The 24,683-nt window shown below is 36.8% G+C and overlaps 4 protein-coding genes across 6 annotated transcripts; 2 read left to right on the top strand and 2 right to left on the bottom strand.

Annotated features, from left to right (window-relative positions):
• Positions 1–219: 219 nt before the first annotated feature.
• LOC104211553 (uncharacterized) lies at positions 220–4,688 on the top strand. The gene is made up of 3 exons (XM_009760628.2): positions 220–909; positions 1,545–1,664; positions 4,340–4,688. Exons 1-3 carry the CDS (start codon positions 349–351, stop codon positions 4,355–4,357), a joined length of 699 nt encoding a protein of 232 aa, XP_009758930.1. The 5' UTR covers positions 220–348; the 3' UTR covers positions 4,358–4,688.
• Positions 4,689–6,918: 2,230 nt separating this feature from the next.
• On the top strand, positions 6,919–10,648 carry LOC104211552 (PTI1-like tyrosine-protein kinase 2). Of its 3 annotated transcripts, none has more exons than XM_009760625.2 (6): positions 6,921–7,619; positions 7,725–7,834; positions 7,931–8,723; positions 9,284–9,520; positions 9,608–9,757; positions 10,210–10,357. In XM_009760625.2, the coding sequence occupies exons 1-6, from the start codon at positions 7,368–7,370 to the stop codon at positions 10,267–10,269; spliced, it is 1,602 nt and encodes a 533-aa protein (XP_009758927.2). In that variant the 5' UTR covers positions 6,921–7,367; the 3' UTR covers positions 10,270–10,357. The 3 variants fall into 3 exon arrangements, with proteins under 3 accessions (XP_009758928.2, XP_009758927.2, XP_009758926.2); XM_009760624.2 differs by having other exon boundaries at positions 6,924–7,619; positions 10,233–10,648; XM_009760626.2 differs by lacking the exon at positions 10,210–10,357 and having other exon boundaries at positions 6,919–7,619; positions 9,284–9,537; positions 9,608–9,755.
• An 85-nt stretch (positions 10,649–10,733) lies between these two features.
• Positions 10,734–13,097, bottom strand: LOC104211551 (GDSL esterase/lipase At5g55050-like). The gene is made up of 5 exons (XM_009760623.2): positions 12,757–13,097; positions 12,215–12,357; positions 11,824–12,045; positions 11,480–11,726; positions 10,734–11,224 (listed from the first exon to the last, which is right to left on the bottom strand). The coding sequence occupies exons 1-5, from the start codon at positions 13,013–13,015 to the stop codon at positions 11,001–11,003; spliced, it is 1,095 nt and encodes a 364-aa protein (XP_009758925.1). The 5' UTR covers positions 13,016–13,097; the 3' UTR covers positions 10,734–11,000.
• Positions 13,098–13,782: 685 nt separating this feature from the next.
• On the bottom strand, positions 13,783–17,952 carry LOC104211550 (L-ascorbate oxidase homolog). The gene is made up of 8 exons (XM_009760622.2): positions 17,635–17,952; positions 17,251–17,360; positions 16,349–16,619; positions 15,535–15,637; positions 15,092–15,437; positions 14,507–14,872; positions 14,338–14,416; positions 13,783–14,227 (listed from the first exon to the last, which is right to left on the bottom strand). The coding sequence occupies exons 1-8, from the start codon at positions 17,791–17,793 to the stop codon at positions 14,015–14,017; spliced, it is 1,647 nt and encodes a 548-aa protein (XP_009758924.1). The 5' UTR covers positions 17,794–17,952; the 3' UTR covers positions 13,783–14,014.
• Between the last annotated feature and the right edge of the window lie 6,731 nt (positions 17,953–24,683).

Here is a 24,683-nt window from a genome sequence, read left to right on the forward strand (position 1 = left end):
AATAGTATCTATAAATGACTATTTAGGCCTAAAAGATGGTGCTTTATGAAAAATTCTCTAAATTAATTGGGGCCAAATAGGGTGCCCTTGCAATTTTTACGAAACGAAATCAATCAAGTGTGGATCGAGTCCACCCAATTATTTTCACTTTTAGGCCCACCCATTTGGTGGCCCAATAGCATCTGCAACTTCGCCAGAGTCGGTAATGAGAAGCATCTACACGAACTATTCGGTTATTTTTTGACAAAAGCATCCACACGAGCAGGAACAGGGGCATAGCTAGATTCGGAATTCTCGCTGAGCTCAAAAAGAAAAAGAGGAGATTGATCGTGAAATCGGCAAAGAAACATGCCGCCGAAGAAAATGGGAGTAAACAGTAAAGCCGAAGCGGCTAGGGCTCGAAAGGGCGCCGCCGAATCCGAACGCAAAGACCGTGAAACTCGGGAAAAAGAAGAGCAGTATTGGCGCGAAGCCGAGGGAGCGAAGTCACGTGCCGCCAAAAAACGCGAAGAAGAAGCCGAGAAGCGAGCCGAGGCCGCAGCAAAGAAAGCGGAGGCGCGTAGGCTTGCCGAGCTGGAGGAGAAAGAGCTCGAGAAGTCGATGAAGAAGCCGGATAAGAAAGCCAATCGCGTCTCGATTCCAGTACCGAAGGTGACCGAGGCGGAGCTACGGCGGAGAAAGGAGGAGGAGCAAGTGGCGTTAGCGAAGAAGGCGGAGGAGGAGAAGCGGAGGCAGAGCCGTATGGCGGCGGAGGGGGAGTATGAAAAAACGGTTCTTGTAACTAATAGGAATCGTGATGATTCAATTATTGAGGCTAGTACTGTGGATGATGCCATTGCTTCATTGGCTATTTCAGATAGTTTGCCACCTGATAGGCATCCTGAGAAGAGACTCAGAGCTGCCTTTAAGGTATTTCATAGCAGCTTTTTGCTTGCGGTTTTATCTATAATTTTAATGATAAAGAGTCTCCGCTTAATGCTGATTGCATTTCATTGTACCCCGGAAAAAAAGAAAAATATCATTCTTTTTGTTGGAAAGCAATGGACGAATAAAGCGTAATGATATAGAGGTATGATACATATACCGAATATCAGCTAATTGTTTATGGTTACCCACCCGGTGTTCGGTACTTGCTTTGGGCGGACTAATACGGAATAGTCCAACTTTGGGAGTGAAGCTCCCTGCCGAAGGCAACTCTATTCCGAGAGTTTGAACTCGAGACCTCTGGTTAAGGGTAGAAGAATACTTATCACCCACACAACCTTTTTGGTAATATCAACTAGTTTGGATTGTCCGTAGTTGATGAATATGGATTTATGTTATAGTAGTTTTGTAAGAATAGAAGTTGATCCCTCTTATTTGCAATTTTTCTTTAGCATGTACAACTTAATCTTCTGCTGGATCTTCTAGGCAATAGATGATTATTTTATTTATGTGTATAATTGTATAAAATGTTCTCAGTATGTTACTTTCTGATTTTGCACTAGCATAATTAAGGTTATATTGCACATTTTTATTTCGGGTGTTAATTCTGGTACTTGTAGGCTTTTGAGGAGGCTGAGCTTCGTGTTCTAAAGGAGGAAAAACCAGGTCTGACACACACTCAGTATAAAGACTTGATTTGGAAGCTATGGAAGAAGTCTCCGGATAATCCTCTTAACCAGGTACTTTAGCTTCATGAAGTTTGGATTACATTGATAATAGAGGGGTCATAATTTTGGACTGTTTTTCCGAATAATCTTTATGTTTGTTTTCATTTTCTAAACGATTTTTATGCGTAGTTCCCTGGTATTTGTCTACAGTACACGAGTAGTGTAGGTCAGAATTGAATAATCCTTGATGAATCGTTGGGTGATTCCCATACCAAGGTTAGCGTATTTAACGAAATCTTCTCTATTAATTATGTGACATTGGCCAATCTTGAAGTTCCCAACACATTCCAGGAGCTTGTGAAGGTTGACGTTGGATTTGATTACTGAAAGTAGGAACAGCCAAAGCTAAATGTTTCGACTGAGTTTTTTAGATGGAAATAATGTTCACCACCTTCTCAATTAACAATTTCAGGCTCATGCAACTGATTATTCAAATTGATCCGAGTTCATTTCCAAATTGTATGCCGGTGTTTTATCAATTTTATTTGGTTGATGTGGTGGTTGGATCTGTCATTCCAGCTTCTGGATGTTCTCATTCTATCACTAGCTTCAAGGCTACTTTAAAGTTTAATTGCTTTTCCGTTTGGATGTGCGGAGTTCATTTCTAGTGAAACATCGAATCACACTTGAGGAAACATGAATTCATTGGACAATATTGCTGGATCTTTGAGATGAAATAATCATTTTGCAGGGCATCTGGCTGCATGTTTACATATTGACGATATGATATGTAGGTTTATTTTAACGTGACCGAAGCTTCATTTAATAGATTAACTGAAATATAAATAATATAAGAAACTAAGAATATGAAAATGATTGATGAACAAATCAATATGCATAAAAAAACCAAATAGGTTGAGGTATAAACAAACGTTTTTTATGTCTATAGATGTTATTTATGTGATGTAGCATACATATATTGGAATATCTTTGTAATTGATATCTCATTTATTTATCAACTTTTTATTCATTTTTATTGTATTTTTATTTTATTTTATTTTTGCATGAGTGCATTTTCTACTTTTAGGTGTAGTTTAAGGTAAAAATTAACCCTCACCCAGTGTTTACACTAAAATATACTCCGTCCGTTCAATTTATGTGAGCCTATTTGACTGGGCACAGAGTTTAAGAACAAAGAGAAGACATTTGAACTTGTGGCGTAAAATAAGGCACATGTATTGTGTGGCTATAAATTATTGCATAAAGGTGAATTATTTTTAAATATGGAAATGAGTCATTCTTTTTGGCACGGGCTAAAAAGGAAATAAATTCACATAAATTGAAACGGAGGGAGTACTAATTTAGCATGGTTTAGCCATAAATTAAGGTGAGATATGGTTTAGTGATAATAGTTTATGTGGAGATGTATCATGTTTATGGCAAATTAGTACATGGTTATGTCATAAATTATTGTGAGATATGGTTTAGATATAAGAGTTTGTGTGAAGACATGTCATGTATTTCTTGGATTGGTGTAAACACCATGTGTGGGTAGGTTTTGCCATAGTTTTAAGCTAAGACCATCTTAGACAAAGAACTCAGAGCCTAAAGAGAAGAGAGTTCAATCTACAAGAAGCTGGCTAGAGGAGAATATCTGTGTTTGTTCTTCAAATGACACTAAAGGAGAGTAACTCCTTTCGGCTAATGGACATACTGCTCCAGTTTTTCCGGTGGATCCATCCTATCCCTAAGAATGGAATGAACGAAGTTAACCTATGTGATAGTGGGGAATAAAGGCCAAAAATCAACTTACCACTTATGATGTCTCATGATTCTGCCAGTTTAGAACCTAAGGAGGACTGGGGTCGCTAATTCAGAAAAGTGACAACTAAAAAATGTTTACATGATGAGAATTGGCTGTAAAACTAATAGGTACATAGTATTGCTTGGACTTCATATTTTTCTTATGACTTGATTACTTGTCGCTTTCTTTTTGTGTCATGTATTTAAATGCTAAAGTAAAAGAAGTTGAAGTAGAAAAATTCCTACAAATATCATGGTCTTGGCTCTCTGGTTTATTTAACCTTTTTTTAAATCAGTAAAGGGTAATTTTATTAATTAGCAGCATTAACTGTATGCTGGGCAGCATGTATGGTAAGCTACATTACTTGTTATGTGTTGTGCTAAAAACAAATCAACCATTGCTTCTACATCATTAATTGAACGATATACATCTATATTTTACTATAATGCAGATTCATTTCTGATCTCGAAAAGCTTTGAATTTCTTTCTCTGGTCTATTTTTACCTTCGTAACAACAATTCTAGTGATATTAAGGAGTATAAATAGTTTTGGGAAAAGCTAAACCCCTCGATTATGTTTCCCTCAGCATTGATTATTAAATTGGAGGTAGATCGGTATATAATAAATTGACTTTTCAAAGCTTTAATTTTACCGGAAACAGCCTCTCTACCTTCACAAGGTAGGAGTAGGCCTGCATGCATACTATCTTCCCCAGATCCCACTTGTGGGTGTTGTTGTTAAAGCTTTAATTTCTGTGTAAGAGGCATTTGAAGAGCTTTGTTGAATGATCAAGTGTCAATGGTCACAGTTTTGATTTGCAGGCGATAGATATGGATAATTCACGTAGTTGGGGTTCTTAAGTTTCTCCTAATATGTTGTCATGTTTAATTGTTTGCAGTCCTTATAACAGAGTATTGCTTGATCTGATCTTAAATTTGTGCAGATTGCAGATAAATCTTAGGTGCACTTTGTGCTGATGCGGCGGCAATAGGTCCTATGGACTGAGAAAGGTGCTGCAGCTGTGGGAATATGTTGATGGTATATAGTGTGACCTGATTGGTGTTGAAAGTCTTCTGCCACAGATGTTTGGGGTGTGCTTATAGTATGTTGCTTCTGGTTGCAAGTGTAACGCTTCCTAATTAGATACTATACTCCTGTGTATAATTATTAAATTAATGTCTGCTCCACAGTACTCATGATGTTTTTCTGTCATTTAACTGTAAATAACGTACTAGTATTTAATAAGTCCTCGGTTTTTGACAGTGCATAATACAGTTGATAAGTTTTTGATCCTTTTTAGAAGCAAAGGGTAAAAGAAAGGAATGTAATCGGATGTATGAAGGGAAAATGTGCGAAGCCATCAGATAATTTCCTGTTTAGTAGTCGGAATGCTCAACTCTATGATTATATTTCCCATATCTTATATCTCTCCATTTCAAGTAGACATGACTCTGGTCAATTGACTTGTATTCAATTAGTTGATGGTGGATGCATGGGTCAAAATCTGACCATATTGGTGGTCAATTGACTTGTATTCAATTAGTTGATGGTGGATGCATGGGTCAAAATCTGACCATATTGGGCGTCCTAAAGAGGAATGACAAGGGGTCGACGAAGCTGTAATTATGCCCATGGGGCGAGATAGCAAAGAGCACCACGGCCATTGTCGGAAAGCGTACATCATAAAACAAGCGTTGTGTTCGAGCAGACGACGAAAGGTACAGTCGTAAGGAAGTATGCCGGTCAAAGACCATTGGGTAAAAGGGAAAAAGGGAAAGGAACTATATATATGGAGAGGGAGCCCAGAGAAGGGGGGATTCGGAGGAGAGCAACCACAATAGAGGAATTGAGAGAAATCTCTTGTTCATCAACAGTTACCTCTCTTCCCTTTCTTTGCTCTCATGATTACGATGCATCTCTGCGCTGGATGTAAGCTCATCTCTCATGTTTGATGTACGATTATTATATTAATAGATCTTATACGTTCTTATTCTTCTTTTATTTCGCACTTTATATGCTTGGATTTGGAATTAATTATGTTATGGCTAAGATTTACCTTCTTTATTACCAATAATTAGTTCGACAAATGAGTTTTATACTTTTTGCTCAAACAGTGGACACTTGAGGAAAGTTGTGAAATGCCTATTTCCCTTGATTTTGCTTTGGGGAGTCAAAGAAGTCAGAAATCCGGAGAGGAGTACGGATCATTGTGTTTTTGCTGTTAGGCTTGGCTAGATTAAAGGTTAAGGTATCTTTACTTGGGTGTAAATCTTGATTCTTTTGGTATAAAGTACTTTGTGGAGTCGATGCTTGAGATCAAATAAGGGGTCGTTTAGTATTAGGTATAAGAAGGTATAGGGGTGGTGTAAAAATTTAATACCATTTTAATATTATGTTTGGTTAGAAAACCAGTTATAAGTTATCTTGGTGTTAATTTTAACATCGGTATAACTTATACCTTATAGAGGATGGGTAATTAACATCGGTTTAACTTGTACCTTCTTCTTAGAAATTATGCAATTGTCATTCTTAATACAACATACCAAACAATGAATAACCAACAATCCCAACATAACTTATCCGCATAATCCGTATTCCAACCAAACCACGAAAGGGTTAGAGAAACTCATATTAGAAAGAGTTTCTATGTTCGGTATGTATCACATAAGTGGGTAGTAAGAGCCCAATTGGTGCTTTTCACGTATAGGAGTTGGTGTAAGCCATTGTCGTGTTGCATTTGTGCGATTTGATAAACAACGTACATTTGGTGCATATCAAACTTGCTTTATTGCCATATGTGCAGAATTTGCCGAAGTAACAAGTGAATGAAATATTCCTTTATGCATGCCTGGAGAACATCTTTCACGTGTTTGAGCAATTGAGAGGTTTTGTCTCGTTACCTCTTTGAAGGGCTTCATCTTTTAATCCTTGGTAGTACAATACTCCGAGAACGACAATTTCAAACGACTTGAAATATTTCTCTCTATTTTTTTCTTTTTTCTGGGAGCAAACTATTTTTAGTTTAAATCAGTGAGAATGATATCGATATTTACTTTTGTGATAATGATGATGTCTCATTAACTTGGGCGCATATAACTTTGTCCACCAAGAATTAGGCAAATAGAAAGAAATTATTTAAACTTTTATTTGTCTAGAATTAGATCTGGCTTTGGTCTTCAATATCATTGGTTGCAGAATGATATTGATATTTATACATAAAATTTAGAAGTATGCTACTATGGCACCAAGGTGAATGCATTCAAAATTTCATGCCTTGTCATTGGTTACTTTGTTTTTTTTGTTTTGTTTTGTTTTTTTTTTGTTTTTCACAAAGGGGTAATGGTTCACAAGTTATAAAATTGGAAGTTCGTTAAAACTCTTATAATGAAGTGTCGGCACATTGCGAGCGAGTTGAATTTTGTCTAATTCTGTACCTATCAACCTTATAGTAAATGTTAATACCAACCTACTGGAATTTATTGTGAAGGTCCACAAATCACCATCAACCGCCAGAACTTGTGCTTTTAGTTCATTGTTTCTCAGATTTTGATAGGTAACTTAAAACTTAAAAGCACCTCCATGAGCACTCTGACAACGATTCAAAATTTAAACTTGATGCCCTCAACTTTTATGTTCTCAATAGGTTTAGATTTTAATATTTCTTGAAATTCGGTGATTTTTCACATATATATCTCATGCTCAGACAAAAATGCCAGATTCGAACTACAGTCAAACCTCTATGTAACAGTCTCGTTTGTTCTGAATATTTTTGAATGTTATAGCGAAGCGCTGTTATAACATAACATAAAAATTGGTTCCGGAGAAGCTTGGCTTTTATAGTGGAGTGTTGTTATATAGGGATGCTGTTATAGAGAGGTCTGACTGTATTGAGTATATATTGTATCCACCTCTCTCTAGCAACGTTTGATCAATTGGCAATGGTATGCCAGCATTGGCCCTGAGTATGTACAATGTTTGGTAGTTCAAGTGCCAAAGGAGGAATTTCCTCACTCCTGAGAAGAAGGAGAGTGCCCAAGGCCAAGAAGCGAACAATTGTGGTCGGTCTCAAATCCGACAATAGCAGCAGAGAAATGCTGCTTCGTTTGCTCACTTCAGTTGTAATGCCCGGAGACTATGTTCTGGCTGTTCATGTACAACAACCTAATGATATTTTTGATCCAAATACTTTTCACAGACATGAGGATATCTGCAAATCAAAGCAGGTTATTTTTCATTCCCAAGTTTCATTTTACACTTGACATATTGCTTATTCCCACCAATTGTTTGCTAAATTGCTAATTCCATAGTTGTACAATTTTCTTTTTTAGGTGGATTTTCAAATCAAGGTTTGTGTAGGAGAGTCGTATATAAGTGAGCTGAGTAATCAAGTACGTATAAACTTTGCCACAATGCTTGCCGTTGGATGCAGCAGCCCCTGGTATACATAGTTCCTCTCTTATTTGCTTACAGGGACCGTTTTGGTGGTTCCTCTCCCTTTATTTGTCTCATTTTGACTTTTGATGTTCAAGTCCAGTGATCAGATTGTTGGCAAACTTTTGAAAGAATTGCCTCCTACTTGCTTACTTCTTGTAATGGATAAGGGAGGAAAAGTCCTACTCCAGAAGTCGGGGACTTCACAAGAAGGCGCTCCAATTAAAGTTCTACATTCATCTGAGTCCTCTCTGTCAGCTTCCAGCAGCTCTACAGAATCGAGAAATAAGTATCAGATTCAAAAATCTTTGTCAATGCCGTGTTCCTCAACATCAACGTCATCACAGCCGACTGAAAATGCAACTTTTCCTAGGACCAGGAAGTATTTGCAGCACAAAAATACTGCAGCTAAGAATCTGTTTCAGAGGTTAGCTTACTTAGAGATGATTTGCTGCACCAGACGCTTCACAATTGATGAACTTAGATGTGCAACAGATAACTTCAGTCCCAATCTGTTGACTGGAGAGGGTGGTCATAGTAGAGTCTATCGAGCTAATCTCGACAACGGGCAGGTTGCAGCAGTGAAAGTCCTTAAAAACACACAATATTCCGAAGATGATCTGTTCGGGGAAGTTGAAATATTGAGCAATCTGAAACACGAGAACATAATTCAGCTTGTCGGTTACTGTTACAGTAAAGACATGGAAGCAATCGTGTATAATCTACTGAAGGACAGTTTAAAGCAAAGGCTAAAACAGCTTAATTGGAACACAAGGATGCAAGTTGCTATAGGAGTGGCAAGGGGATTAGAATACCTCCATTCTCAAACCCCTCCTATCATTCACAGAGATGTGAAATCATCAAACATTCTCTTATCTGGCGATTGCCACCCACAAGTAAGTATCTTATTTGCTCGGTTTCCTACATTAGATGGCTTCTCATATTCATTAGCCTGTTTTTGTATTTCACTGATTGCCATTGTGAAACTATGCTATAGGAAGATGCTCGCTGACTAGTCTAAGAGATGTTAGGTTTATCTAATTCCTTTTTTTTATTTTTTTATTTTTGGTTTTTGTCCTCATAACTATGATAAACCGTTTAAGCATACCTAAGGCATATTTTGGACCCTTAAAGATAAATAATGACGATGATATGAGTTGATCTTAAAGAAAGAAGCGAGAATTCATATAGCCGACGCAAACTTGTTTGGGTCTGAGGCGTAGTTGTTGTTGTTGTTAAAGATTAAAAATGATGGAATGGTGCTTGAATATATTACTTGGTGAATTCTAAACCTAGTAGTTGCGTTAGGCCAAATTAGTGAAGATTGGATTGGTCCCGACTTCAAAAAAAATTTATGCACGTCCACTGCCTAGATACTCAATTTGATAAGTTGTAGATGATATAATTTCTACATCCGCTTTTGTTACACTTGATGATTTTTGAAGCTGAAACGTAGCTATCAGATTTTGGAGCAGCAGTAGTACACCAGCAAACTCAGCAAGATTCAGCTTTTGTGAAACCAGTTCACGTTGTTGGGACATTTGGATACCTGGCGCCTGAGTACATTATGTATGGCAAAGTTGATGAAAAGATAGATGTATACTCTTACGGGGTAGTCCTGTTGGAATTGATCACAGGGAAAGAGGCCATCCAAACAGACCTGGAATCTCATCATGAAAGCTTAGTGCTGTGGGTAATAATACGAAGAATGTATGCCTACTTCAAAAGATAAACGATGTTTATTTTCTTCAATGATTTTGACTCATAATGTGAATTGCAGGCGAGGTCTCTACTCAGTTGCGGTCTTTGTGATCTTCTTGTTGATCCTGACTTAAGCGAGAACTACAACAAAGATGAGATGAAAACAGTGATTCTTGCAGCACGGCTCTGCCTCTTGCATTCATCTTCAAGGAGGCCAACGATGAAAACAGTAAGTCCTTTTTTTGGTTTTGTACTTCCTTTTTAGACATTTCCTTCATATTGACTTCATTTCAACAGCATGCAAAGATTTTTGATATTGCTTCTAATTTTCTTGATCAGTAGAGTAAAATTTTATCAATTGTATCAAGCTATAAGAACGCGCTGTAACAATTACAGCACAATGCAAAACAAGACATATTCCATTTATCTTTGTAGGGATTCTAAGATCTGACAAAGTTTCAGCCTCATTTACAAATCGCATTCTACACCAAAAGAAAGCAAATGTAAATAATTAAATTTGCTTCTCATATTTACAAACTTAACATACAAAAGTGGCATAAACTAGCAGAGATATTCTTAAGTTTGTGAAGTCATGATGATGGAAACCTAAATTAGTTGCATCTATCGAAGTTTATGAGTGATGCTAAAAATAACACGAATGGTGCTGAAATAGAATGGAAGATTTTGAATTTGCTGGTGTGCAGATTCTGCGTTTATTTGAGGAGCCAGAGCACTGGTTAGAACTGCAGAGAAGGAGAGAAGAGCTTCTGGATGGAATTGGTTTGAAAGATGAAAGTTGCTTGTGCAGATGCTACGCATCAGATTCTGATGAGACCATGTTGATAGAGGATGGCTAATCACATGTTCTTGAGTTTTCCTTGATATATTGGAATGTACATACTGGGTTTTTGTTGTTCGCCAATACCACCATTCGTTCTCAACCCGGTCACTAAATAAAAAGGAAGAAAAGAGAATTAAAGAAACCATTTCTTTAGGAGATTGTAGTTCTATGTCAAAGTGATATTTGAGTACCAATAGACATGTCTTCATTATGTTGTCAAACATTATTCCTCAAGTGTAAACTCTATGTTGTAGCCCTAATAGTTCTTTTCTTTCTTTATCTTTTGTTTTTTCTGTCTTGCTGATTCCAATTTAAGACATCATGTTGATTGTTTTTCTCCTTTTTGGTTACTCTGGGGGATTGGAGAGGGTTATATGAGCTCGGCCTGAAGGCGATGGCTTTTATTCCTTCAATTTCATAAAACATCACGGAACAAGAGAAACATTGTTTCTGTCCTCTCAACTAGTATTGAGATGCATGGAATGACTACAAGTAACTTCACACATAATAAAAAAAATTCCAAATACTCGAAGGCAGAGGAACCACGAGTAGGACATTATTGGAAGTGTAATGGAGAGACTGAGAGGAGAAAGTAACAATCTGTGACATTGACTTGGCTGGTTCAATGAAACTAATTTTCTGCAGCCAGCTGAGCAAAATTAATTGGAGAAACATATTGTGTTGGACCACCATACAGTGTATTAGCCGCCAACTGTGCAGCAGCTTGTGTTGGGTGGAACAAATCCCAGAATATAAACTTTCTGCGATCTGAACAAAGATTAGCTGTTGGATTACAAATTCCTTCGGCGTTTAGTGTTCCATGTCCACAGCAGGCTGTGTCCACATTTGAGAAGTCTGAAATCCAAGAAAAACAACATTCTCACATTTAGTTCTACTACTTTGCATATACTCATAGTAGAAAGAGGAGAAACCCACATATTTATCAGTTTTACCAAAAGGAGTATTAGACTTATATGAAAATAAATTGTAGTTTAAAACTTTTAAAATTAGCACAGATAATCTAGAGTAGTATAATCACAAATTCTTTCTTAGTTGTAGAACTGTTAATCCTTAACACACTGTTATTTTGTCAAGGGAAGAAGTGCTTACTGAAGGGACGTGGATTATCTATAACGTCTATGGTCATTTTGTATGTGTCCCCTAGCGCATACTTCATCCCGTGCAGCTCTGAGCTTAGGTTGCACATTAACTTGTCAAGAGCTGAATGGAAACATCGGGCAAAATCATTCATAGGCTCGAAACACTTTGTTGCGTTCAAAAGTCTGTTGGCTGGACAACAACCAACTGGTGGCACGCTTATGATGCCAAACTTGCGTGCTCCGAGGCTGTACAAAGTCTGTTATATAGCAAATGTGGTGTTAGCTTCTGATAAATGCCATTTTCGAGTTTCTGCATATGCATGTTGAAGGAAGAATTTTAAGTAGAACACCAACCTTTATGTGGTTCTCGTACGCTTCCATGAGAAGGTTGATAAACTCTTCTTTAGGCATTGTACTTCTGGTCTTGAAATAAACAAAAATGTCATTGCTTCCGGTACTGATGCAGAATAAAGATCTCGCGAGCAATGCTTTTGTTGATTCATGACCAAGTGCAGCAGTCAGATTCTTGCGTACAGTGACAAATTGGTTTATCTGCTGTGGCAAGTTCAGGACATTCTGTTTGGAGAGAGAGAGAGAGAGAGAGAGAGAGAGAGAGAGAGAGAGAGAGGTAAAAATACAAATTCAGACGTTGCAGTGATCCAAAAAAATTTCTTTTTCTTTTGTGAGAGATGATTATTGAGCATATTATTCAGGAATCTGAAGTAATAGTAGTAAAAAGCTTTACCAGCTGTAAACCAGTCTCCTCGAGGAGACCAGAACCTCCTGAGGCGAAGTTTACACCTCGATATATTCCCAACTGAAGACCGTATTTCAGGCTGTGAAGAAATAGAAAAGGGGGCGGGCTGCTATTGTATCCGAAAAGCCTTGCTGCAATTAGAAAGTGCAAGATCCTTCATTAGCGCTCTACATGTAATAGTGAAATGACTGTACCCAACAGTATGACCTAGTGGTCAATGAAATGAGCGAAAATCATACGAGACCACTGGTCAAATTCCATTAAAGACTAAAAACACTTGGTGATTTCTTCTCATTTGTCTAAGCCATAGCTGACACTGAGCAAAGTTACCTGATACCTGTGCTGTTTGGAGGTAGTAGGTACTCGATGGAATAGTCGAGGTGCGCTCAAGCTAGCTCGGACTCCACCGCACCAAAAGATAGTGAAATGACTCTATATATGACATGATGTAGAACAAGTAGGAATGCCCTCTCAAAATCTTATTGGTTATGTTCCTTAGACCTAATGCTAAAACTTTAGTAATCACTAACCAAGATGATCAGCACTGTTTAGGCCATTGCTGAATCTTCCAGTTGGCCTTGAGTGGACAAAATCAATGCCATTATGAGGAAAGTTAGCTGTTGCATGGCAGTCAGGGATGTAAGAATTAGTTCCAACATCTGCTGTTGAATCCCCTAGTATGAAAATAGGCGGTGGCGCTGGCCGCTGTGCATCAGCATTGACTAAGTTGGGGCCGAATGTAGATAGACTCAGGACAATAAGAAGAGAGAAATGACATATCTTTTCCATGGCGAAAATGAGGTTGTTTTAGTGTAATTCCCTTCTGTCCCCTCTACCTAAATTCTCGGTATGTTTGCGTTAGTTATACATACCGATGCAATATTTTCCTCTGGGAGAGAAGGTAATTTATAGGCTATTCAATTGAGCATAAGAGGATTATGCGTTTACTTTCTAGAGCAGAAGAAGACAGTTTACCAGCTAAGCACAAGATTGGGCGGACTGCACAATAGTTGGTATGTTTATCTTTCAATATTGTCCCTAACCTGCATTACTTGTGGTGATAATCACACTGTTAATTAATTATTCACAGTCTGATGAAACAGTCAAAATGCCTCTTTTGCATGCGTATTTATCTACTTGGATTATTGAATCTTGTAGTACTGATATATTGTCTCTCTTTTCATCTTCTTGAGCCGTGAGTATACCGGAAACAACCTCTCTACTCCCTCGGGGCAGAGGTAAGGTCTGCGTACACACTACCCTCCCCAGATCCCACTTGTGGGATTTTACTGGGTTGTTGTTGTTAATTATTGAATCTTGTTCTTTTGAGGAAATTTTTCTTATTTCTTTATGCAAAAGAGTTGAAAAGTTCTTGTTACTACGATGAAAGCAAGTGAGAAATGTCTTATATATTTGTTCCATATTATTGGCCTTACTTCCATTCTATATTGGAGATGTTTACTATTTTGGCCTGATGAGGTTATCAATGAATTATATTTTCGACAGTGACGCATGCCTCCGTAATGGACAAATCTTTGCTTCTTGACAGGAAAACATGTAAAAACTCTTTGAGACCTGTTATTTGTAATTGGAGAACTTTAAACCACATTTTATACATAGTTAGTGACAGAATACAAACACCACAGCTAAGTACATTCCTAATAAGCGATAATACGAATTACAGTGGAAATAATGGGGGTTGGATTAGTAAAATAATTGCAAGTGAAAAATGATTAGCAGCAATATAAAGATGACAAGAGGTCATTTTTTATTTTTCTTTTGAGAGAACTATAATGCTCTTATGGCTCTACCCCTGGCCCTGCCACAGTGCAAAGCATTCTTTGGGATAGGATATTCGTCGCGGAACGATTGAACTGGTGTATATACTCGCAAATAAAATTGTTGCCCGAGGTATTGCCTTGCCCAGAATTGAGTCCTCAGGTTCCACATTCCTACATTATCCAGGGGTATATATATTGCAGTCCATGATCTTGGATAAACCTGTCAAAGCCAATTCACAAGGCGTCACATTTATACTTGTTATTCAACATTTATCAATATGAAGTTGTGAAAAATAATATTGAGTAATGAGTTCATTATATTATTCTAACCTGCGTGGTACAGCGTGAAACTGCGTCTATAAGGTTGTACTGTTTTTTACTTGCAGGACTCCATCTACCACCATCCATTCTGTGAACATTACAAAACTTCATTGTTTAATTAAGTAATTAAAAGCATATAGTTTCTTATGAATACAATGAGATGTTAATGTGTAATTACCCGACGACAAAGAAAGAGTAACCATCAAGATGCCAGCTTTGCATAATGTTCTCTCTGTTCTCAAAAACAATCTCCACAAATGCTCTGTAGTCTGCTCCCATAACTGCTGTGTCAAGGTGTATGTGTCGACCTGTAGGCTGATCAGGGATGCTTCCTACTTCGAATACTCCTTTGATATTATAATAGTCTGCTAGCTTAAGCGGCGTATCGGCAGGGATGAAGGACACACCATTAACTGCATATCTCTGTTTTCTATCAACTAAGCCAGCAGAATTTGCTAGTCTTATTGTTCTAGTGACATTTATTTGACCATAATGGTAGGAGCCTTGTGGGTTTGGTCTTGGTCCACTGGCTGTAAGATTAGTCCTGTAAATCATAGAAAGAATCAGTTTCACATTGCCCTTTCAATTCAAGAAAAAGAATAACCCAAGTACATGCATTGTCTAAAAGTAAATAAAGGTGTCATTGAATTTAGTTTGTTCCAGAAAATAGCCACAAAATGTCCTGACATGTTTAAGACCACAAGTTCCAATTTTTTTTTTCTTTCTTAAATTTCGTATATAGCCAAATAGCTTCGGGGAGTACCTAATAGAACGAGCCTGATTCAGGGACCAAGAGATGTCAGTGGTCGGCCCTGGAGGAGGTGGTCCAGAAACCGGCTTTTTAGAGTTGCTGTAATGAAGAATGGCTGTGGAATTAAGAATTTGAGTGGTGAAGCGGCTGGAAACAGCAATGTAGTAGTCTTGAGCAGGCTGATCTGCAGTGACCAATACTGAGTAGGACTGACCAACATGCACATCAAGAGAAGACAATGTAGTTTGTATTGTATGAGTTCCCTCAACTTCAACCAACTTCATCTGGTGTCCCTGAATTCTAAAGTTAAGTGTATTTTGAAGTCCCACGTTGGATATTCTTAACCTGTATGTTTTTCCTGGAAAATTATCACCCATTGGAGGTCATTACTTTCCACGTGAAAGTTAACAAATGGTTCTTGAAAAAGAAAGACTGAATTTTGTTACTATGTATACCTGGTTCAACAGTGAATTTTGCACCATCAGGACCAAGACCATTGATTTGAATGCCATCAGGGAATTTAAGCATCTTTCCATGGTTTAAAATTGTTTGTAATATCTGGAAACGCAAAATCAATAATTCCAACATTGTCAGACAAATTATGTTTAGTCCTTGTGGTATAATAAGGAAATATGCTAAGATTAAGAGTGTGTTTAGTACGCCGAAAGTCATTTTCTGGAAAATATTTTTAATAAGGAAGTCATGTTATGAAAACAGCTTTTCTTGAGTCGAGGATTCCACGAGATAGGAATAAGGTCTGCATACACATTACCCTCCACCCTCCAGACCTTACACCTTGTGAATATTAGGTATGTTGTCGTTGAAGTTATGTTATGGTGTTTGATTGCCTTACTTAGGCGGAAGTCATCTTCCTTTATTTTCTTCTTTCCTAGAAGTCTTTTTTCTAACTATGTTAATTTCTCACTTTATATTACTTGATCAACTATCAGTTAGGCATTATCATTAATTTCTATTACTCAAAAATTTCGTAAAGACGCTCTTCGGTTTGGTAATATAATTATTAATTTTCAATATATAATTTTGAAGGGGAGTCTTGGCGTAACTAGTAAAGTTGTTACCATGTGACCAGGAGATCATGTATTCGAGCAGTGAAAATAGCCTCTTATAGAAATACAGGGTAAGACTGCAAAAAATAGACTCGATGGTCCGGCTCTTACACTACATTTCTTTTAGAGCAAAATATTTTTCGTGGAAAATAACTTCTGTCATACCAAATGTGCACTCTGAGATGAAATGAAGTTGGAATACCTTGTGATCAGTTTTGTACCAATCTCCAATAAGAAGGGTGAAATCTCCAGCAGGTTCAGGGAAAGGGACTGGAATTCTTGGCCTACTGAGAATCCTAATTCCTCCAAATCCACCAGCGGCTTTATGGAATTTAAGAGATGGAAAATAGAAGAAACTTCCTATTTGATCTTTCACTTGCATTATGTATGTGAAATTTTTTCCAGGAGGGATGGGACATGTTGTTCCATATACACCATCTTCAAACGAATTTTTCCTTTGTTGGAGCCCATTCCTGCATTATAAATTTCCAGTAAATTACTCATTGTTAAATACACTTGGGAAATAAAGTCCCAACTATAAGCCAAGAAAAAAAGGAATTGATAACATATAGTATATATAAAAGATAAAAAGGTGGTTCTCTTTAGTTTCTTCATTTATGCTATTGGCATTTCGTCCTGGACTACTTTCTACTAACCACTTAACTGAATGAGTGATTTTTTATATGTGTCATTTACTAGTTATACACAAGAGGAATTGTCAAATAAGGCATTCTTGAAAAAGAGAAGTCCATTTGATAGCACAAAAAGTAAACACTTCTAATGATTGTGTGATAAAGATAGAGTTAAGTTAAAAAAGGAAACTATAGACTTTACCAGGCTATATACACTTTATTAAAACGTGTCAAGACTTTACATCAGTTTAGTAAATGCATGTAATAGAGAACTAAAGTGTGTTTGAATTATGCATGTTTAGTATCTTTTAACCAGTTATATATAACAGATTATTTATTGAATTCTTAAATTATCAAGTTAGAATTACTATAGAAAATGAGCTTTTATTACAGGTCATCTGACCTTGATGGTTTAAAAAAGAATACATTGTTAGTGCATAGAAATTATTAATTAAAAAGGTGAAGCACATACCAGGTGAGAAGAAATGGGTCAGGCAAATCATTATGGACGTTGATGATAAGGTTGTCATTGGTAACGCTGTATATATCAGGACCCGGAAATTGTCCATTTATCAGAATTCCCTGTCCAATACCATTTATCGCGCGTAATCATTAGAATTAAGGAAGCAACAGAAACAAATCCAAACTTGTTTCTAAGTATTAAAGAGTAATATAGATTACTCCATATACTAATGTTTAAGGAAAATGACTTCCGCCCACAGGTGAAGGAAGTCATTTTCACAATCTAGATGAAACAGTAACTAGACAACAGAAAATGACTTCCTCATGAAAAATATGTTATGAAAAATGAATTTTATAGTATCAAACACAACAAATATAGTGAACAAACAGGTACCTGTTGGCGGACACCAAGAGGATATATATCGCCATAGCTGATTCTCCAGTCGAAGTATCTATATGGATCTTCAGCAACTACTATACAAATCTCCAAGTAGAGAGCCACTAAGGCAAAATAGCACCACCTTCTACCATTTTCCCCTGATAGCAACCTCATTCTTTTCGGTTTCTTCAAGAACAACTAATAATAATACAAAGTAATATATATTAGCAGTATCTAAAATGAAGATGATAGTTGATGTGTGTGTATATATAGGTATATATATGAATACAGGTTACGAACTGTGAAATGCACAGATGAAATGCGAGAGTTATATATACAGATATATGGAAGTGGGAATTAGGAGAAAGAAAAAGAAGCGTCGTCGTAAGATATGGTTTAATTAATTAATGGGTTGATAACAGAATGAAAAACACGCATCCGAGACTCATGGTTTGAAAGCGCCATAAATCTTGGTGTATTGCCAGAGACAAATTATGAATGAAACTAAAAAAGAGAGCTGGTCTATAGTTGTAATACTGACCCTACACTTCCACTTGTTATTTTGCGTAGACTTTCCGTAGTCTCAATTCTGGTGGGACCCAACATCTCTTTTTTTTTTCCGCAATCCGCTAGACAAGCGCATAGGGTTAGTTTTTTATTAATAAAAAGAAAAGAACATACAACAATTAGGAATAGTACAAATAAGGGGGACAATAGCACCGGTATTGTTACCCATATGCCTTGGCTATATAATCACTCCTCTGCGCCTCACAAAACCTATGACAGCCTGATGTAGAAGATTCATGGTGCAGCTGCTTGCAAAGTCTTACGAGGGCATATAATCTCATAGCCGTGTGGATAATTTCCAAAGGCATAGGACCAAGGTAACACAAACCGGGCTAGACCTTATCTTACTAATCCTATTGACGCGTAAAAAAGCCTCACCTACTAGCATGCATGTAAAAAATAAGAACTGGAGAGTACCAAATATTCAATGATCATCACAGAGTTTATAACATACTCTGTGATGATATTACAAATGAGTATACTAACATAATGGTAGAATAAAATGAAGAAGGAATTAAATTGTTGTCCCTTCTTGCCCAAACTTGTAAATTCTTCAATTTGTAATTCTTTGTCATCACTGTCCCAACTCTTCAAAATGTCTTCAAAAATCATGACTTCTTTTTTGAACGGTTTGACCTCGTTGAGGTAGTTGGGACAGCCTTCTTTTGTTTGGCAACTCTCATTGGAGGTCGCCTAACATTTAAAAAATCACTGACCTTCTCGTCCCAACTATTTTTCCTTGTATGTGCTTTCATTATTTTGCCGCTATGCATAGGAGATAAATCACCTTGTTTTGATGCATGTGCACGGCATTCTTTCAAAACAGTATCTTCTTCTCCTTCCTCATACATATCTCTATCCACATTCACAGGATGCGGATAGTTGTCGACGAGGTCCTGTGTCATCAAAACATTTCCTTGTTGTGTATTTGCCAAAGCTGTCGTGTTGTGATGTTGCTTTATGACTTGCATTTTATTCCTGTTTTTACTCACATTTCCTGTACTAACAATTTGCATTGAACTTACTGAGTTTCGATGTGTAGAGTCTGCCAATGCATCAAGCAGTTTTCTATCTTCCTCAGAAATCATAGGAGTACTGGATTCCTGTTGTTTCTGTCCAGCATTTGAGTTCATTATTGCAGTACTTGGTGTGCTTTCAAGTTGTTGTTATTGTCCAGTCATATTGCTTACAGTAATGTATTGTTGTTCTCTTGAATTTGATGAAAGGACTACTGCTCTTGATGTGTTCCCTATTTGCTGCTGCTGTTGGAGTGTAGTGTTAGCATTCTGCAGTTGTTGTCCAGATTCAAAGCTAGCCAAATATTCCTGTTGCCTCTGTTGTATTATACCTGGTTTGGTTGTCACCACATATTGCTGGCCAGATTCAGTAACACCTCCAGCTGCAGTGTTTGCAATGAGTTGCTGTTGCTGCCCAGATTCAGTAACAACTCCAGCTACATCGTTCCGAGCGTTCGCATCATTTTGTTGCATTGCATCCAAAAGTTGTCTCTCCTCTACTGAAAAAGCTGTGGAGGTTGTCACAAGTTGTTGTTGTCCAGTATTTAGTGTTACTGTTGCTCCTCGATCATCAGTAGGAATTGTAGCTGAGGGGTTTGGATTAAGCTGCTTCTGCTCTACATCAAGGATTGGGTTGGTTTCAACTATTTGCTGCTATCCAGTTATCACTGCTGCTGCTGTTCGATCATTAGCAACTGGAACTACCTGCTTTGTTTGTGTTGCTGCAGCTTGCTTTGAGCTTCCAGCTGGAGAATTTCTGGGCAGAAAAACTGGAGCATAAACGTTCAGTTTGCTTTTGGAAGTTGCTGCTCCTTCAGGTTTTGAAAATGGTGTTGAGTCAATCTCTTCACCTGCACTATAATGATCTTCTTCCTTGTCTGCCTCTTCCGATGAGTATCCAATAAAGCCATCTCCCAAATGTTCTTCATCATCCTCCTCACGCTGGTCACGCCAAAACTTGTAATTAATAGCCGTTTCCCTCACCTTTGCTTGTATAACATCATTATTGTTTCCAGTTGCTAGCATTAACTGTCCAGATTCACCCTCAAACTCCCCAAAGGATTCCACTGATTTAGAGGGAACATCAAATACGGAGGTATTCAAGGTGACCAAGGGCTGTTTAACCAAAGTAGACTTCAACATCATTTCATTCTGTGCATCTTTAATTATTTGTTCTACATTAGGGTTGGAGAAATGTAGAGTAGGTGCATTGGAAATGTGTGCTTGAATACCAATTAGTTCAGCCCCCAACCTGTTCTTTGAATCCTTATGTCGAACACCCAACTTTTTTCCAAAATCAACACTGCCTGGGCCTTCTTGTTCATTATTGGCTATTGGAACAATTTGTTTGCACGTCCCACTTTCATTTACTCCTGTTGCAACAATTTCTGAATCTCCAGCAGCAATAAGAATTTCGAATGAATTTGAGCTGGAGCCATTGCCGAGGTCATTTCGTCGAAAATCTTGGGTCTGATTTTTTGGTGAAGCCTCCTTCTTTGAAGGGGATTTTCTACCTGTTACGACCTTCCAAACTCCCTCCTTTTTGTTCATATATCCTCTCTTACTATCCTCAAACACCTTCCCAGTACTATTTTCCATTAACAAACTCTTTTTCCCAGTTTTGTTATTCCCTAAAATCTGGGCAGCTACTGCTTTGTCAGAGATTTGCCCTGTATATTTTTTTTGTTGCTCACCTTCAACATTATTTTGTGAATTAGCCTTAACCCCATATTTAACACCCGAAGGCATTGATCCCATATCCATATTACCAGTTCCTGCATCATGCTGATCTCCTGCTGCTCTATCAATTGCTTCATTCACATGAGGTGCATTACCTATAGCTCGATCTGCAGCAGTTTTCAATGCACCAGCAGTAGCTAGACACATTCGTGCAAATATTGTAAAGGCAGGGACATCTCTAGAGGGTTTAAGAGGTCCCTTGTCCAACTTCAACACCTCTTCTATAGGATTTTTCTTTGCCTCTTGATCCCTCAATTACACAGCTCACTTGGCATTAAGGTAATCCCTGGCATCACCAGCTAATTTGTCAAGACTGCCCAAGCCTTCCACTACATCTCCTCGAGCAACAGTTTCCTTACCATCCTCGATCCTCCTACGATATGAGTTTTCATCATACCCTTGGTGCTTATAACAAGTACAGTATTTTGGTAGATTGTCAAACACTATCTGCTGATAATGTTCCACAATTCTCCCAGAATTCTTGTCAACGATATTTATTCGAACTCTCTTAGGATGTTTGTTTAATAAATTAATCAAGACTTTAACCCTTGCTGTACTTGGTCTTGTTCGATCTTGAGTCGCTTTATCAATTGCAAGAGATTTCCCTACTGCTGAAGCTATAGACAATAAAGATTTCTTTGCGAAAAAATTTGCAGGCAAATCAGGCAAAGAAATCCATGCCACAGCTCTTGAAGTTTCTTCACGAGGATTGAATCCTAACGTCCATGGAAACGTCCTAAAGAAAAATTCATCTTCCTTCGCCTTTACATACCCAGTAGATCTTGACAAAACCTGAACATAATCTTCAAAGAGATCAAAACGTACCAAGATATGACGAAATTCTAGTTGTCCAACGTTGCAATAACCTTTGACGTCGAATTGTTTCGGAATTAACTGTCGTAACTCTTGAATATCTGGTTTGCCATATGAAAATTTGAGAATTACTGCCTAATGCAGTCCTTCTTCGATGGTGAAAGTGTTCACCTCTTCGACTGTGAATTCTACAGTTGGTTCTCCACGAACCATTTGGACAGGAGTTAACTCCAGTTTTGACGAGGTTGCAACAGATTTCGTTTTTTGAATCAGCGCAGCATAGGATTGTTTTGGCATCACGTTTGGATTTGTTTCATTAGTATTTTGATTTGTCTCTCCCACAACCAAAGGCTGGGGAGAGCTCGCAGCATCCATGGCTGCCTCAATTCTCGTCAAAACATCTGATGAAGAACTGAATTTCTGGAAATTCTCGATGCTACAGTGCATGCGAAAAAAGAAATTAAGATCTAGAACAATTGGCTATGACTTTGACTATGAAACCAATTGGGGATTGTGCGCAAAGAGTAGGAGGTTCTTTTGACACCAATCTTATAATTTTCCACTGTCGGACGCCGGAGTTATGGTCCGGTGAATAGTGACGGACATTACTAAATACTCAGGGTGGAAATAGGTCGGGTTGGTTTAGATTTTTTAATTATCAAACCAAATTAATGGTACTAATTTTTTTTTAAGAAACTAACGTAATAATATGGGATGAGTTATATAATTGTACTAAAATATTCAATAACAAAGATAATAAAATCGCATAAATTATAAATATTGCTAATTAATAAGCCACAATAAAAATAAAATAAACATAATCTAAAAGTACTATATCAGTCATGCTAAAATAAGTACGTCTAATAAGATATGGATTTTTATTATAAACCAAAGCAAAATTAAAAATATATATCCAACATTATTGTCATTTATAGTGCTGAATTGAATTTATTTTGTTAGCATCAATATTGATTTGAGTTACTACTACATTTATGGGCTATAAAAATTATTGGACCATTCAAGAATGTTAAGTCCAAGCTTGAAATAATACATTAAAAGATAAAATTGTGAAAAAGTTTAAGAAATATTTATAAATTATATTACAATATATATTTATGTATAAAATATTTTTTAATTTTTTTGGGTCTATTGGAAACAACCTCTCTACCTCTCCAAGTAGGGGTAAAGTTTGCGTACACACTACCTTCTCCAAACCCCACTCATGGGATTATACTAGGTATGTTGTTGTATAAAATATTTTTTAAAATTGTATAAATCTAATGTCGGATTGGTTTGGTTTTGATTTGACTTTCTTTAGTTAAAACCAAACCAAATCAATTATGGTCGGGGTTTTGTTTTTCAATACTAAACCAAAGCAAACAAAACCACATCGGATTTTCTTTGCCGATTTGACTCGGATTATCAGTTTTTTTCGTACACCCATACTCCTAGTATATGTTAATTAAACTGTCTAAAATTAATCAGCCAATTTAAATTCTTAGCTCATGCATATTCTGGTAAATATATAAGTCTCTGTAATTCTAACCAAAAGATTAGGTAAAAAGGGACATAATATACTCTCAAACTTCTTAATGTATGTGAGCCGTACCTATGAGGACGTGAGCACATAATAATTCCCGGGTAATTAATTCTTCTTATTATACCATGTAAATATTTCTTAAAATTTCAATTTACGCATTAAAAATTCTTATTACTTAAGTATGAACTAAATAAAAATCATAAAATAGGAGATAGATGCAATTTGCGCATGGTCATAGTCTTTAGAGACAAATATTGCTTTTCTAATCTTATATTATTGTCTGAACACGTTATTATCAATTAAAAAAAACACAAAAAGGCTGGCAACTTTTTTTATTTTCATTTTTTCTAGTTTCTAGTCCTACACCGCGTTGATTGTATTCGTAAATTTGATTCTATTTTATTTTGATTTAGGGTGGAAACTTCGGTATATCCGTGATTATTGACGGGACACACGGAATTTTTGTGCGTTTCCGTAATTTTTATTTATTTTGGACAACCTTACAACTGCCTTTCATGTTTTGGTTTGGTCATACAATTGATGTAAGTCAAATAAAACATGGGAAGCTTCTTCCTTCTTTCCCTTTCGCTATTGGTGTCTTTAATTAATTTCTGTTCTTTTTTAATTTTCTTGGGCATTTCAATATGAAGTGAGAAAAAAAACTATATTAGAATTTCACCTTTTGGTTATAAGTATAGCACCTTCTTGTAATTCAGCATTTATAAATACAACAGTGGGAAAACACTAGGTTTGTTGGAAAGCACTGCCGAGAGTCTATCAGAAACAACTTCTTTATCTTTATAAGGTAGGGGTAATGTCTGCATACATACTACCCTCTGTATACCCCATTTATAAGAAAACACTGAGTTTGTTGTTGTTGTTTGATGTTTACTGTTGAGAAAAATACAATTAGAAATAAATTTTAAAAACTTGACCAAACACTAATTGCTATTTAAAAGTGATTTTTAAATTAATTAGCTAGCACAAACTGTTTCTTCCCAAAAATACTTTTTTTTGAAAAATAATTTTAAAAAAGCACTCTTCAAATAAACTGATTTTAGAAACTTGACCAACGACCTATTAGTTAAAATTGGCCTTACTTTCGTGTTAGTACAAAATGGCAGATGAATTACTATTTTGGCCTGATGAGGTCAACAACTAATTATTATAGGGTAATCTAATAGTGTATATGCTTCCAAAAATAATAGCCAAACAATATATATATTTTCTATAAACTATATTTATATATTGTCTATAAACTATATATTTTTTTATTTACCGGTCAAATGTATTAAACGCCCTTAATTATATTTGTGACAGTGACCAATGCTATGGACCAATTTAGGATTCTTAACGGGGAAAACGACATGTATAAATTCTCTGAGTGT

The sequence above is a fragment of the Nicotiana sylvestris genome, chromosome 1, assembly GCF_000393655.2.
Source record: "Nicotiana sylvestris chromosome 1, ASM39365v2, whole genome shotgun sequence".
NCBI classification, from domain to species: Eukaryota; Viridiplantae; Streptophyta; class Magnoliopsida; order Solanales; family Solanaceae; genus Nicotiana; species Nicotiana sylvestris.